Source organism: Antechinus flavipes, chromosome 2 (assembly GCF_016432865.1).
Source record: "Antechinus flavipes isolate AdamAnt ecotype Samford, QLD, Australia chromosome 2, AdamAnt_v2, whole genome shotgun sequence".
In the NCBI taxonomy this organism is placed as follows: Eukaryota; Metazoa; Chordata; class Mammalia; order Dasyuromorphia; family Dasyuridae; genus Antechinus; species Antechinus flavipes.
Genome location: NC_067399.1, coordinates 357989716 through 358006089, shown reverse-complemented (window position 1 = coordinate 358006089; position 16374 = coordinate 357989716). Strand labels below are relative to the sequence as shown.

The 16374-nt window shown below is 36.3% G+C and overlaps 1 protein-coding gene across 2 annotated transcripts in view; it reads right to left on the bottom strand.

The window, feature by feature from the left end:
- SPOCK1 (SPARC (osteonectin), cwcv and kazal like domains proteoglycan 1) overlaps nucleotides 1–15882 on the bottom strand; it is a 349554-nt gene extending 333672 nt beyond the window's left edge. For both annotated transcript variants that reach the window (XM_051978132.1, XM_051978133.1), the window contains exons 1-2: nucleotides 15441–15882; nucleotides 14688–14852 (exon numbers count right to left, since the gene is read on the bottom strand). In XM_051978132.1, the coding sequence (XP_051834092.1) occupies nucleotides 14688–14852 (165 nt within the window). In that variant the 5' untranslated portion in view covers nucleotides 15441–15882. The remainder of the gene's footprint in view (nucleotides 1–14687; nucleotides 14853–15440) is intronic.
- Between the last annotated feature and the right edge of the window lie 492 nt (nucleotides 15883–16374).

Here is a 16374-nt window from a genome sequence, read left to right as displayed (position 1 = left end):
GATCTGAATCTTTCACTCTCAGATTTACATAAATCAAATCACAAAATAAATAAGAAAGAAATTAAAGAGGTAAATAGAATTTTAGAAAAATTAGGTATGATAGATCTCTGGAGAAAACTGAATGGTGACAGAAAGGAGTATACTTTCTTCTCAGCAGTTCATGGAACCAACACAAAAGTTGACCATATATTAGGACATAAAGAGCTCAAAATTAAATGCAGGAAGGCAGAAATAGTAAACGCTTTCTTTTCAGATCACAATGCAATAAAAACTACATTCAACAAAAAGTTAAGGGTAAATAGACCAAAAAGTAATTGGAAACTAAATAATCTCATCTTAAAGAATGATTGGGTGAAACAGCAAATTATAGACACAATTAATAAATTCACTCAAGATAATGACAACAGTGAGACATCATGCCAAAATTTATGGGATGTAGCCAAAGCAGTGATAAGGGGAAATTTTATATCCTTAGAGGTTTTCTTGAATAAAATAGAGAAAGAGAAAATCAATGAATTGGGCTTGCAACTTACAAAGCTAGAAAAAGACCAAATTAAAAAGCCCCAATCAAATACTACATTTGAAGTTCTAAAATTAAAAGGAGAAATGAATAATATTGCAAGAAAAAAAGTATAGAACTAATAAATAAAACTAAGAGTTGGTTTTATGAAAAAAAACAATAAAATTGATAAAGTAAATCTGTTCAGAAAAAAGGAGAGAGGGAAATCAAATTAGTAGTCTTAAAAATGAAAAGGGAGAACTTTCCACCAATGAAGAGGAAATTAAAGAAATAATAAGGGGTTACTTTGCCCAACTTTATGCCAATAAATTTGATAACCTGAAATGGATGACTACCTCCAAAAATATAAGAGGAGGAAGTAAATTGCTTAAATAGTCCCATTTCAGAAAAAGAAATAGAACAAGCTATTAATCAACTCCCTAAAAAAAAATCCCCAGAACCAGATGGATTTACATGTGAATTCTACCAAACATTCAAAGAACAATTAGCCCCAATGCTATAAAAACTATTTGAAAAAATAGGGAATGAAGGAGGACTACCAAATTCCTTTTAAGACACAGACATGGTACTGATACCTAAACCAGGTAGGTTGAAAACAGAGAAAGAAAATTATAGACCAATCTCCCTAATGAATATTGATGCTAAAATCTTAAATAAGATATTAGCAAAAAGACTCTAGAAAATCATCCCCAGGATAATACACTACAATCAAGTATGATTTATACAAGGAATGCAGGGCTAGTTCAATATTAGGAAAACTATCAGTATAATTGGCCACATTAATAATCAAATTAACAAAACCCATATGATCATCTCAATAGATGCAGAAAAAGCATTTGACAAAATCCAACATCCATTCCTATTAAAAACTCTTGAGAGTATAGGAATAAATGGACTTTTCCTTAAAATAATCAGGAGCATCTATTTAAAACCAGCAGTAAGCATCCTATGTAACAGGGACAAACTGCAACCATTCCCAATAAGATCAGAAGTGAAACAAGGTTGCCCATTATCACCGTTACCTATTTAATATTGTATTAGAAATGCTACCTTTGGCAATAAGAGTTGAGAAAGAGATTAAAGAAATAAGAATAGGCAATGAGGAAACCAAATTATCACTCTTTGCTGATGATATGATGGTATACTTAGAGAACCCCTGAGACACTACTAAAAAGTTATTAGAAACAATCCATACCTTTAGCAAAGTTGCAGGATACAAAATAAACCCATATAAGTCATCAGCATTCTTATACATCACTAACAAAACCCAACAGTTAGAGTTACAAAGATAAATTCCATTTAAAGTAATTGTCCTTATTGTATAAATATTGTATTGATTGTATACTGATTGTATAAAATATTTACTAATCTATCTGTCAAGGGAAAATCAGAAACTTTTTGAGCAAAACTACAAAACACTTTCCACACAAATTAAGTCTGATCTAACCAACTGGAAAAATATTAAATGCTCTTGGATTGGGTGAGCAAATATAATAAAGATGACCATATTATCTAAACTAATCTATTTATTTAGCACTATACCAATCAGACCCCAAAAAAACTATTTTGATGACCTGGAAAAAATAACAACAAAGTTCATATGGAAAAACAAAAGGTCAAGAATTTCAAGGGAATTAATGGGAAAAAAATCAAATGAAGGTGGCCTAGCTGTATCAGATCTAAAATTATATTATAAAGCAGCAGCTACTAAAACCATCTGGTATTGGCTAAGAAATAGACTAGTTGATCAATGGAATAGGTTAGGTTCAAAGGACAAAACAGCCAATAACTTTAATAATCTAGTTTTTGACAAACCCAAAGACCCCAGTTTTTGGGATAAGAATGCAGTATTTGACAAAAATTATTGGGAAAATTGGAAATTAGTATGGCAGAAATTAGGCATTGACCCACACTTAATACCATACACCAAGATAAGATCAAAATGGGTTCTTGACCTAGGCATAAAGAATGAGATTATAAATAAATTGGAAGAGCATAGGATAGTTTACCTCTCAGACCTGTGGAAGAGGGAGGAATTTATGACCAAAGAAGAACTAGAGATCACTATTGACCACAAAATAGAAAATTTTGTTTATATCAAATTGAAAAGTTTTTGTACAAACAAAACAAATGAAGACAAGATTAGAAGGGAAACAGTAAACTGGGAAAACATTTTTATAGTCAAAGTTTCTGAAAAAGGCCTCATTTCCAAAATATATAGGGAATTGACTCTAATTTATAAGAAATCAAGCCATTCTCCAATTGATAAATGGTCAAAGATATGAACCGACAATTCTCAGATGAAGAAATTTAAACTACTTATAGTCATATGAAAATATGCTCCAAATCATTATTAATCAGAGAAATACAAATTAAGACAACTCTGAGATACCACTACACACCTGTCAGATTGGCTAGAATGACAGAGAAAGACAATGCGGAATGTTGAAGGGGATGTGGGAAAACAGGGACACCGATACATTGTTGATGGAATTGTGAACACAGCCAGCCATTCTGGAGAGCAATTTGGTACTATGCTCAAAAAGTTATCAAAGTGTGCATACCCTTTGATCCAGCAGTGTTTCTACTGGGTTTATACCCCAAAGAGATACTAAAGAAGGGAAAGGTACTTCCATGTGCCAAAATGTTTGTGGCAGCCCTGTTTGTAGTGGCTAGAAGCTGGAAAATGAATGGATGCCCATCAATTGGAACATGGTTGAGTAAATTGTGGTATATGAATGTTATGGAATATTATTATTCTGTAAGGAATGACCAGCAGGATGAATAGAGGACAGGAGAGACTTACATGAACTGATGCTAAGTGAAATGAGCAAGACCAGGACATCATTATATACCTCAACAACAATACTGTTTGAGGATGTATTCTGATGGAAGTGGATCTCTTCGATAAAGAGAGCTAATTCAGTTTCAATTGATAAAGGATGGACACAAGCAGCTACACTCAAAGACAGAACACTGGGAAATGAATATAAACTGCTTGCATTTCTGTTTTTCTTCTCCGGTTATATATACCTTCTGAATCCAATTCTCCCTGTACAACAAGAGAACCGTTCGGTTCTGCACACATATATTGTATCTAGGATATACTGTAACCTATTTAACATATAAAGGACTGCTTACCTTCTGGGGGAGAGGGTAGAGGGAGGAAGGGGAAAAATCGGAACAGAAGTGAGTGCAAGGGATAATGCTGTAAAAAATTACCCTGGCATGGGTTTTGTCAATAAAAAGTTTTAAAAAAAAGAAAAAAGAAGAATGTAAAAAAAAAAAAAAGAATATGTTGTACAAAAACTATAACAGCCAATCAACATTAAGAATTTGTTTGATTTCCTTAGTTTCTTCACCAAGTGACCAATAAATTATAGTTCTAGTGGTTTGCTGAAGACTCAAAAGAGTTAGATGGTTTGTTGATAGCTACACAGAAAGCCTATAGGTTATTTACAAAATATTTGCTGATTTTAATATCAAAGGATTTAGGGCTAAAACAGACCTGAAATCCCATCTATTTCAATTCCCTCTCTTTACTGAAGTCAAAGACAACTGAATGACCTCTCCAAAGTCACATAAAGGTATTGCGAACGATTTGTAATGCCATTTCTTGTGATGCCAAATGCTCTAAAATCCATCTTGCATAGCTCCCTACTGAGCAGCAAAATAAGGTACCAGAATTCCATAAATATTGCCCAGGCAGAAGCACTTGATTTACAGCAAAAAATGGAAAATTTCACTTTTTTTTTATCAGTTTTATCAATTTATCAATCAAGCAGCTACCCTATTCCCTAGTCTCAGGATAAGTACTGCCCTCCAAAGTTTATATTCTCCATTAGATGAAGCAGCTAGAGACAATACACATTAATACATGATCCAGAATAGGGTGATATTGTGCAAACTGCTGCAGCTATCAGAATTCAGAGAAATGGATCATTAAAATTTATAGTTCTACATATGAAAAAAGTATCATCTTGTTAGAAATAATTGATACAGCCTGAACTATACAGCAGCATATTATTGAAGGAAGAGAAATAATCCCATTTATCCAGGGGCTGTCAGGTCTTTGGGGGAAACAAATATTTTTAATGTTATCCAAGTCCACAGGGAAATACAAGCTCAAACACAGCTCTTCTGATTCACAGTGCAGCCAGTTTACTGTGACTGGAGATAAATACATAACATCTCATACAAAAAACCCTCTGCTGAACTGGAAAATGAATGGATGTCCATCAATTGGAGAATGGTTGGGTAAATTGTGGTATATGAATGTTATGGAATATTATTGTTCTGTAAGAAATGACCAGCAGGTACCAGATCTAAAATTATATTATAAAGCAGTAGTTACCAAAACCATTTGGTATTGGCTAAGAAATAGACCAACTCATCAGTAGAATAGGTTAGGTACAAAGACAAAACAGTCAATAACTTTAATACTCTAGTGTTTGACAAACCCAAAGACCCCAAATTTTGGGATAAATTGCTGGGAAAATTGGAAACTAGTATGGCAGAAACTAGGCATTGACACACTTAACACCATACACCATACACCAAGATAAGGTCAAAATGGGTTCGTGATCTAGGCATAAAGAACGAGATTATAAATAAATTAGAGGAATATAGGATAGTTTACCTCTCAGATATATAGAAGAAGAAGGAATTTATGACTAAAGAAGAACTAGAGATTATTACTGATCACAAAATAGAAAATTTTGATTATATCAAATTGAAAAGGTTTTGTACAACAAACCTAATGCAGACAAGATTAGAAGGGAAGCAATAAATTGGGAACATTTTTCCAGTGAAAGATTCTGATAAAGGACTCATTTCCAAAATATATAGAGAATTGACTCTAATTTATAAGAAATCAAGCCATTCTCCGATTGATAAATGATCAAAGGATAAGAACAGACAATTCTCAGATGAAGAAATTGAAACTATTTCTAGCCATATGAAAAGATGCTCCAAGTCACTATTAATCAGAGAAATGCAAATTAAGACAACTCTGAGATACCACTACACACTTGTCAGTTTGGCTAGAATGACAGGGAAAGATAATGCAGAATGTTGGAGGGGATGTGGGAAAACAGGGACACTGATACATTGTTGGTGGAATTGTGAATACATCCAGCCATTCTGAATAGCAATTTGGAACTATGCTCAAAAAGTTATCAAACTGATAACATACCCTTTGATCCAGCAGTGTTACTACTGGGCTTGTATCCCAAAGAGATTTTAAAGAAGGGAAAGTGTCCTGTATGTGCAAGAATGTTTGTGGCAGCCCTCTTTGTAGTGGCCAGAAAGTGGAAACTGGGTGGATGCCCATCAATTGGAGAATGGTTAAATAAATTGTGCTATATGAATATTATGTAATATTATTGTTTGGTAAGAAATGACCAACAGGATGATTTTAGAAAGGCCTGGCGAGACTTACATGAATTGATGCTGAGTGAAATGAGCAGGACCAGGAGATCATTATACACTTCAATAACAATACTATATGATGATCAATTCTGATGGACCTGACCATCTCCAACAATGAGATGAATCAAATCAGTTCCAGTGGAGCAGGAATGAATTGAACCAGCTACACCCAGTGAAAGAACTCTGGGAGATGACTAAGAAACATTACATAGAATTCCCAATCCCTGTATTTTTGTCTGCCTACATTTTCGATTTCCTTCACAGACTAATTGGACACTATTTCAGAGTCCAGTTCTTTTTGTACAGCAAAATAACTTTGTACATGTATACTATTTTGTATTTAATTTATACTTTAACATTTTTAACATGTATTGGTCAACCTGCCATCTGGGAGAGGGGGTGTAGGGAAGGAGGGGAAAAATTGGAACAAAAGGTTTGGCATTTGTCAATGCTGTAAAATTACCCATGCATATAACTTGTAAATAAAAAGCTAAAATAAAAAAAAAAGAGAGAGAGATAGACTATGAAGTTTCTCTGCTCGGTACAGAGAAAATATTTGTCAAATGAATACCAAACACATATCAATTTTTGCCCGTATTATTACTTCAGCCTTCTAACTAACTCATGGCCCTTGCTCAAAGTCAAAAGAATTTTGAGAGGCATTGTGGTCCAGCATACAGGTGTCAGACATAGCTCATGAGCCATAGGTAGCCCACAAAACTCCCCAGTGTTACCTGAACCATGTTAAATTGTAATTTGGGAAATATTTAACAAAATAAATGAAAATATAATAAAACATAGGTAATATATATTTTAAAACTTAATCCATAAATATACCCCACAGGGATTCTTATATATGGATTAATATTTCTATTTAAGCTTAATTCCGTTGGTCTAGTGGATAGTAGATTCAAATTCAACTTCAAATGCTGGCTGCAAGTATGTGTGTGTGTGTGTGTGTGTGTGTGTGTGTGTGTGTGTGTGTGTGTGTGTTTGTGCTTAACTGTGCCTCAGTTTCCTCATCTATAAAATGAGGGGATTCAACAGCCTCTGAAATCCCTTAAAGATTTATATCCATGATATTAGGAATTTTGTCTGACAGCAGAAATAGCCAGTCCTCATCACATTATGGAAGGGGACCTTTTTAGCAGAGGATCCTGACTTAAAGACCACCTCTGAAACTTATTTTTTGTGCAACTTTGAGCAAGTCACTTATATCCCCCTATGCCTCAGTTTCCTCAACTGTAAAATGAAAAGATCTGGGAGATTGTTCTAGTTCTTGTTCTTCTTTTATTTTAGTTTTCAACATTTGTTTTTATAAAGCTTTGTATTCCAAATTTTTTTCCTTTCCTCCCTTATCTCCCCCATCTCCAAGAAAGAAAGCAATTTGATATATGTTAAACATGTGCAATCTTTGAAACACATTTTCATATTTGTCATGTTGTGCAAGAAAAATCAGAGCAAAAGGGAAACAAAAACTATGAGAAAGAAAAAACAAAAAAAGGTAAAAATACTAATGTTCTCATCCATTTTCAGTCTCCATAGTTCTTTCTCTGAATGCAGATTGCATTTTCTATCCTAAGTCTATTAATACACATGTAGAGAAGAACCCAGTTCTTCTTTTGATCATCACATAATCTTATTGTTACTATATACAATTATATATTCTCTTGGTTCTGTTAATTTCACTTAACATCAGTTCACATAAGGTCTTTTCTGTAATCAGCCTGTTCATCATTTCTTATAGAATAATAATATTTCATTACATTCACAAACTATAACTTAGTCAGCCATTCCCCAACTCTTGGGCATCCACTCAATTTCCAGTTCCTGTAAAAGTTTTTTCCTGTTTTATTATCTTTTTGGGATATAAGCTCAGTAGTAATCCTAGTGGATCAATGGGCATGCACAATTTGATAGCCTTTTGGGCATATGTGTCCACAGGTCTTACTAGATCTGAGGCCAGAAAGAGCCTTGATAAAGCATTATAGAGATGCTTTTTCATTATTACTATTATTATCCTTTTCAAAAGAATTACAAGATTTCTCAATGTGTTTCTCTAGCCCAAACCACTAAGATAGAAATGAGCTCACAGAGAACCATGTCTTTTACAGAATTGCAGGATTCACAACTAGGAAAGACCTTATAAGTCATCCAGCCCAGTCTCCTCATTTTACAAGTAAGGAGACCCAGAAATTTAAGCACTTTGCCCAAAGCTACACAGAGGTAGGATTTGACCCTCAGGTCTTTTGACTTCCAATCCAGCACTCTTTCCACAGCAATACATTGTCCCCTTAAAGAATTTTACTGCTCTAGAATTCCTTTAGTCTATGATTTGGCTACAAATCTGAGAGCTAAGCACCACCAACATACCTTCTCTACAGAAACATAGTTTTATTCTTTCAAGGATAAGAAAAAAAGAATAAGAGCATATTTAATATAAGAATGGCTTTAGGACATGTCAGCCCTGCGGTCTTAAATAACAGTTTTGTTGAAATAATTGTTTCTATCGATGGCCATCTAGTAAAGAGGGTTTAAGATAGTGGGTTCATTAAGGAGAGTTAAGATCACAAAATTATTTAAGTTGCCTTATACCTGTTTATTCAAAATGATTTTCTGCTACTCTAGATTACAAGCTAAATTTAAGCTTAGAGATTAATGACTGATCTGCTAAATTCTACCAAGTCCCTTGTCACTGCCTCAGTGGAACCTCTTTTTTTATCAATAAGCCACACTTGCCCTTGAAACACATTACAGCTGAGATACTGAGAGCAAATGAGAAATTTAGACTCCTTGCAGCCTCTCCAGATCGACTATTGCTGAGATGGACAAATCCTGCACAGCCTGTGAGATGAGGAATGAATCCCAGCCACTTCATATGACCTCAGTAGAATTACAAATGTAGATCTCTTATAAGCAAGTCCCATGCTTCTAACTTTGAGCCTTTAAAGGTAATTATGTGGAGTTAAACATCAGAGCCTTTTGAATGTGTGCAAAAGGAGCATGCCATTCATATTTGGTCTAATCAAAAGGAAGATTTTCATAAAACCAGTTTATCAATGGAGGGAAGATGAGTCTTGATCTATCACTCCCACAGCAAGAAGAATTCCAAAAAGCTGCTTCCAGATTCAAATTGAAGCTGAAGCCCAGAGGGACCTGTGAACAGATTTCCAGTTTCACAAAAAAAAAAAAAAAAAAAAAAAAAAAAATTAAGGATTAATTTAGCAACCAGACAACTTTTGATTATCTGGACAGAAGCAAGAGTATGGATAATTCAAAACAAAATAGGTCATTTTTCCTCTCACATGTTGCCTTCATTATTATTTTTTGGTTGTTTTAAGTGGTGTCTGACATTTTATGACTCTATCCTTCTGGGAAAAGATACTAAATTAGTTTGCCATTTTTTCTTGATCTCATTTTACAGCTGAGGAAACTGAGACAAACAGGATTAAGTGACTTGCCCAGGATAGTAAGTATCTGAGGCCAGATTTGAACCCAAGAAGATGAGTCTTCCTAGTCTCAGTCCTGGAACTCTGTTTACTATGTAACATAGCTGTCCCTTCTTTCCTTAGGTTTTGTTTAGACTGATGGCAAAGGAATTCTTTTGGCCTCTCTAAATGCCCCTCTTCTAGGTATAGTGGAAAGATGGCTGGATTTGGATTTACATAATTTGTATTCAAATTCTGTCTGTCCTACTTATGATATATCCTGGTGTTGGTCAAGTCATTCCCAACTCAAGATATCCTACTTTCTTCATCCCACAATTCTAAGGCCAATCAGAATGAAGTCATCTAACGTTTAGTAGCAACTCCTTTTGCCTTCTCTGTAGAAGACAAAAATACCATGTTACACATATTTATATTATACTCTTGTACCATATTTGGCAACTTCCTGAGTAGGAAAAAAGCCCACTGATTTACACAATTCTTGCTTGACTAGATGACATGTGAGCTGTAAGAACCAGAGTTCCTTTAACCAAACAAATAATGCTTGTGTGTATTGGTATCTAGTATGAGGCTCTGGATCCATCTCCAATGTAGACTTAATTTCAATTACATTACTTCAGTTTTTTTTTTGTTTTTTTTTTTTTTGTGAAACCAGAAAGGTTAGCTCTAGTTATTTATTGTCTGTTCCAAACGTCTGATATGATTAATCATGCTTGATAGCAGTTACATCTATTTCATATCTCTCTCAACTAGACTATAAAATATAAAGACTAGGGGACATGTCTTAGACTTTCTGTATCCTACACTAGTCTTCACATATAATGGTTCATATTTATATAAATGTTACACAGACCATCATCTCCACAAAGACAAGGACTGTTTTCAATTTTTTCTTTGTGTTTCTATCATATAACCACTACATAGAAGGTATTTAATAAATTTTGATTCAATTGATTTATATAGAATTTTATAGTAGCCACTATTTTTGCCTTATCTAGAAGAATCAAAAATTCCATGTTACACATATTTATAATATACCCATGTACATTGCACCATGTCTGGCATACCTGAATGGGGGGAAAGTCCACTAATTTATACAACTTTTATAATATTAGAAGATACCTGGGTTGTAAGGACCAGTAACTTAAAGATTTATAAAGCACTTTCTTTGATTCAATACTGTAAGGAAAGTACTCTAAGGACTATCCCCATTTTACAGATAAGGAAACTAAGATTCAGAGATACTAAGTGAATTGCCCACAAATGATTAGCTAGAAATTGGTAGAATTAATACTCAGACCCAGATCTGATTTATAATCCATAAACTCATAATCTACAAATCCTTCTTTGTCTCTATTCACTATTTTTTTTTATAGATGCTCAATGATCAATATGACAAAACAAAAAAAAATGGCTAAGAAAATTAGTAGTAGCCTTCAAATGCAAAAATGCAAAGCATGATTATTATTGTTGTATTATATTATAATCTCACAGTGTATAGAGAGTTTAGTCTGGAGTCAAGAAATCCAGAGTTCAATTGAGCCTCAGCCCCTGACTAGCTATGTGAATTTAGGCAAGTTACTTCACCTTTATTTGCCTCAGTTTCCTCAATTGTAAAATGAGGATAATAATAGCACCTCCCTCCCATGCTTGTTAGAAGGATCAAAGGAGATAATAATTGTAAAGCATCTTTAGCACTGTGCCTAACACATAATATGGGCCATGTAAGTGTTTTCAATGTTCAGCTATTTTTCACTTGTGTCCAATTTTCCATGACCCCATTTGGAGTTTTCTTGGCAAAGATACTGAAGTGGCTTGACTTTTCCTTCCTAAGCTCAATTTACAGATAAGGAAATTGAGGCAAACAAGGTTAAATGATTTGCCCAGGGTCATGCGGCTAGCCTTTAAGGTCAAATTTGAACTCAAGAAGAGGTGCCTTCCTAACCCCAGGCTCAGCACTCCATCCACTCTTCCACCTAACTTTAGACCCTATATAAGTGTTAGCTATCATCATCATTATTCTTATTCTTATTATTCCTAAACATTTTTCTTGGAGTTCAGATTTTTTTAAAAAAAGTACTAGAATAGTTTAAAGGCTTGGATTTTATTCCTGTTTTGAAAAAAAAATCTATTCAAAGCATTTATGAAGCACCTACTACATGCACTGCTCTTTAATTAAAAAAAATTAGATTAGTGATGTCAAACTTAAATAAAAGCAGGCACATAAGGGTCCCTGAAGGCAGCATATTGACAGTTTTAAAATACAATTTTGCCTATGTTTTATTGTATTTTTATTTATTTTGCTGCATATTTCCCATTTACATTTCAATCTAAATTCCTTGGACTACAGCAGACCTTGTATATGGCTCTCATTTCAGTACTTTCAGAAATTACCTTAATTCTCAAAGTTCTTTCCTGGGGAAGAAAACTATTCTTTTTTTAAAAACAAAATACTAAAACACAGTGTGCCTCAACTTTGAATTTCTAGATTTTTTAAGGATGGAAATCTGAAAATAACACAAAAATCCACTGTCTTCTTCATTCCTAAGAAATGATCTGGGGTTTAGGAGAAAATAAAGCAAAGCTAAAGACAAAATAAGGAAGTTTTTCAGGCCAAATTTAGCACTAGGAACATTTTTACCAGGGGCAAATTACAGGGATGGTTAAGCAACCCAAAAGTCCAGAACTCACATATTAGAAGAATTGAAGACTCTTACAAGATCACAGTATCTATTTACTATGTAGTCATGGTAGTTTATATTGAGATGGCACTCAAAAGTTGACACTCTATGAGATAGATAATGAAAAAATTATTATTCTCTTCTGACAGATATGGAAACTGAAGTTTAACAAGATAAAGTGAAGTATCCAAGGTTTCACAACTAGAAAATCAAAGAGCTAGAATTCAAGCCAACGTTTTCTAGTTTGAAACTCAGTCTTTTTCCCACTATACCAACCTGCAATTAAGAATGTTTTTGAAAGGTTTTCTTTTTTAAAAATTTCCCTAAACCTTTGGCTATTTATCCTTTCTTCATTTTTTTTTTGATCTTCAATAAACCAACCATCTTTTATAAGTTCCTCCTTAACTTCATTTCAGTAAATACATGCAAAATGAGCAATTTAGATCTTAATGCAATGTCTACCCACCCAAAGGCAGATTTAGGATGCTCACCCAGACTACTAATCCAAAGGCTAATCTGATTTTGAATCCCAACTGTGCTACTTTACTTGACCTTGGAAAAATCATTTACCTTTTCTGTCCCTTAGTGTTCTCTTTAAGAACGAGTACCTATACTATATGACTTCTAAGTTCCTTTACAGCTCTGTGAGCTATGATTTTATATTTTCTGTGACAGAAGAAGAAATGACCCACTAGGATTAACATTTGAAGTGCAGCCCACACATAATTGGGGTTATCATTCCTCTTGAGAAATTTTATTCCATGAAAATCTCATCTATGTTGAAACAGATGAAAGTTCCTCATTGAATTTGGCAATTTATGATCACTAAACACATTGAGTAGTTTTAGCCAAAGATCCTCTGAAAAAAGACATTGAAGAATAAGATTTGAGGTTGGGTGTGTGACTGGTACCAAATACTCAAGCCAAAAAATGGAAAAAGGAATTTGGAAAACTTAGGTATTAAACTGGCTTTAGGATGCCATGAGGGATGCCCTTTGGTTTGAAAGTGACAATTGAGGTAAAAACACTTCTTTCTTTCTTCTCTCCCACTCTCTTTATTCCCTTCTCTCTCCCTCTTCCTTCCCTCCTTTCCCCTCCTTTCCTCCCTCCCCCCTCTCTGTCTCTCTCTGTCTCTGTTTTTGTTTCTCTCTCTCTCTCTCTCTCTCTCTCTCTCTCTCTCTCTCTTTCTCTCTCTCTCTGTCTCTGTCTCTTTCTCTCTCTGTCTCTCTCTCTCCCTCTCCTCCCCCTTCTCTGTCTCCCCAAAATCTGGTCATGTGGAAGATGTGAGATATATGTATCGCTATATGTCTTATACATGGAGAAGTCTGATATTACCAAGGCAAGGGAGCTTTTTTTAAGAATTCCTAATAACTTGAATTACCAAATCAATTCAATGTCTCTTAAGTTTGTCAGGCCCTAATATTAAGCAATACAAAATTCCCCACTATCACCTATCCATTCCACAACATAACGTTAACAATATCAGGAATATGGTCTTCCCATTTAGGAAGGATTCAGCAATTACAACCTGGCCAAAAAGAAAATCACTAAAAAGAATAAACTGCATAAAGAGCACAGAATCAATGAGAAGCTGGTTGGACAGCGTGCCTTCCACACCCTTAAGACAGATTGACAGGTGAGCAGTCATCACAGTTCTAACAATCTGTCCTTCTCACAGAATAAGTAAATTTCTTACATCCCAATATACAAATGTTATCTTTGTTCATTTCTTCTTATATCATAGGGATCACCAATTTAATGTATCCTCCTTTGTTCTAATTACAAGTCATCCCACCCAAGTACTTTTTCACGCACGAGAATAATGGGATCCTGGTTTTGAGGTGACCCTTCACCCTCCCTTTTGGCCTTTTTCAGTAAAATCAAAGATATGAACTGCTGCTTCATATGAACTGCTGCAGTTCTTGCTATAGGAGGATGGAAGCTCTTGACTTCCTAGTGACAGATTATGTTTCCAATCTCCATGGGAATTGGTCTCCCCTGAACATACCTTGACACCTGGTTTACTATATAAAGGAAGAGGACTCACACTCCCTGAAGAACCAACAGCAGTCTTCTGATATTATAACCTATGTAATAGGCATTATATATCACTCTCAATGAATGAAACCTTTTTTCTACTGCTTTCCAAAATGATCCATCAATATCAGAAGATTGAGCTTGTTACAGACACATACTAGGAAGCCCAGCTGCTCTTCAATTTTTGTTATTATTTTAAGGCATCCTCTCTCATCAGTCCAATCATCCCTTTGCTACCCCAATAGAGGTCTGGACAACTGATATCTAGAGGAATATACCTAAAAAAGTTCTTTCCAAAGTTACCCTCCACCAAAAATGTAGTCACTGAATGTCTCCTGGCCCACTATTGCCACCAGTACCAAGGGCCCTGGGTGTGAGACAATTTTATCTGTGAGGATTAATCCACAACAAACCCACAATTCGGCAAAATACCCCAACCACACTATCCCCAATAAACACATATCTTCAGATCAATTTATTCATCTTATCCTATATCTCTCTATTCTCCCCTTCCCACCAGAAAGGAGATATCCCTTCATTCCCCAGTATCTCTGGCTAGAGTATGACACTCACATCGCGGAATCTGTTCCAATACTTGTCCCTGTCGTACTGGGAGACAGTGCTCAGCCATTTGTCACTGTCCAGGAAATTGCCATTGTTGTGGCGGGTGAGCAGCTCTGCGTGCTGGCTGTCCACTTGTAGGAAACACCAAGCGAGGATCACCATGATGCCAGGCATCTGCAGAGCAAAGGGGGTTGCAGGACAGATCAGGGTACCTTGGGGTGAGATGGGGCACAAGATCGGCATGCCTGTCCCTGACAATTTATCAAATGTGAAGTGTGGGGGAGGGGGCAAATGCTTTATTAAGGGATACAGACCTTGTTTTCAGTAATCTGCCTGTTTGCATGTTTGGGGATGTCCCATCACAGACAACATAGGCTTCTGTGTTGGAAGAGAGGTTATGTAGAAGTGCAGATTGGGGAAACAGTCTACCTTAAGGTAGCAGTCAGACTAGACTGCAGAGTATACTGGAGTTTAGCGGGGGATTGGAGGGGGGTGTCTGTCACAGCCGCTGCGCTTCTAGATGCTCCTATACTTAGCAGCTGGAGCGCGGCTAGAAAGGTAGAGCCTCCTTACAGCAGCTTTCTCCATCGGCCCCAGGTGATGTTTGCCTAGTATTACAAGCCTGATCCTTTCCCAGAAAGCTCCCCTCCACCTTACCTATCCTCGGCCAGGAGGGGCTCAGAAAGAAACCAGGTAAGCCAAATTGCGTTATCTGGTCTCTCCAGGGAGCGAAGCTAAGGTGCAAGAACTAAGGGCACATACCTTGGGAGGCAGTCCGTAGTGGGGCGGGACTCCCTGCTTCTTGGCTGCAACTGCTCCACAGATTATGGCTTCAGCAGCTACGGTTCCAGTCCCAGGTCCGATTCTGGCTCTGGTTCTTATGTTTGCGATCTCGTTCTGTAGCTGGTGCCCCCGCTCTTTCGTTCCGCGCCTGTTCACTGCACTCCCTCCCTCTGCTTTGTGAGGCCAGCCAGGATCTAGTATCAGTCTCCTTAGTACTGCACAGACAACTAGAAGCGACTTCTAATGCCCCCTGGCGGGCGCTTCCAAACAACCCTTTTTGGTCCTGGCTCCCTGCTCCCGGTTCCCCCTAACTCCTTTCTCCAGTTTAAGGGCTCAGATTCAGCGCCGTCAGCGCCACAATGACCACAGTCTCCCGAAGTCTGCCAGGCTGCAAAGGGGATGGAGAAGTGGCCCTGCACATGCTCAGATGGGCCGCTTAGACCTGGGGCTCAAGAGACAAACAGTGTTTAAAGGAAAAACGAGTGTTGCCAATTGGGAGGTAGGAAGGACAGGAGAGGAAAACACACAAGAAAAATAGGGTAGAGGTACAGTACACTTACTCAAATGATCACAATAACGTAGTGATCCATATACTCACACACATTGTCCATTGACACACACACCTGACTAGGCAATGTCTTTGGGGCCAGGAAAAATGGATTTCTCACCGCCAAGACATTCTAATCGACCTTGTTCTACAGATGCTTATACTAGGTAACTGGATATTTATCACTTGATCTGTGAGTAGAAAATCTGTGTTCCAGACTGAATTGTATTTCTTAATCAAGATACATTTGACCTGTCTTCATTTCAATGTCTCAGATGCTTGACCTGGAAAATGAGAGTAAGAAAATTTATACCAACTACCTTAGATTTGCTTTCCCAAGGGACTGAAATAATGAGTGTAAAATAA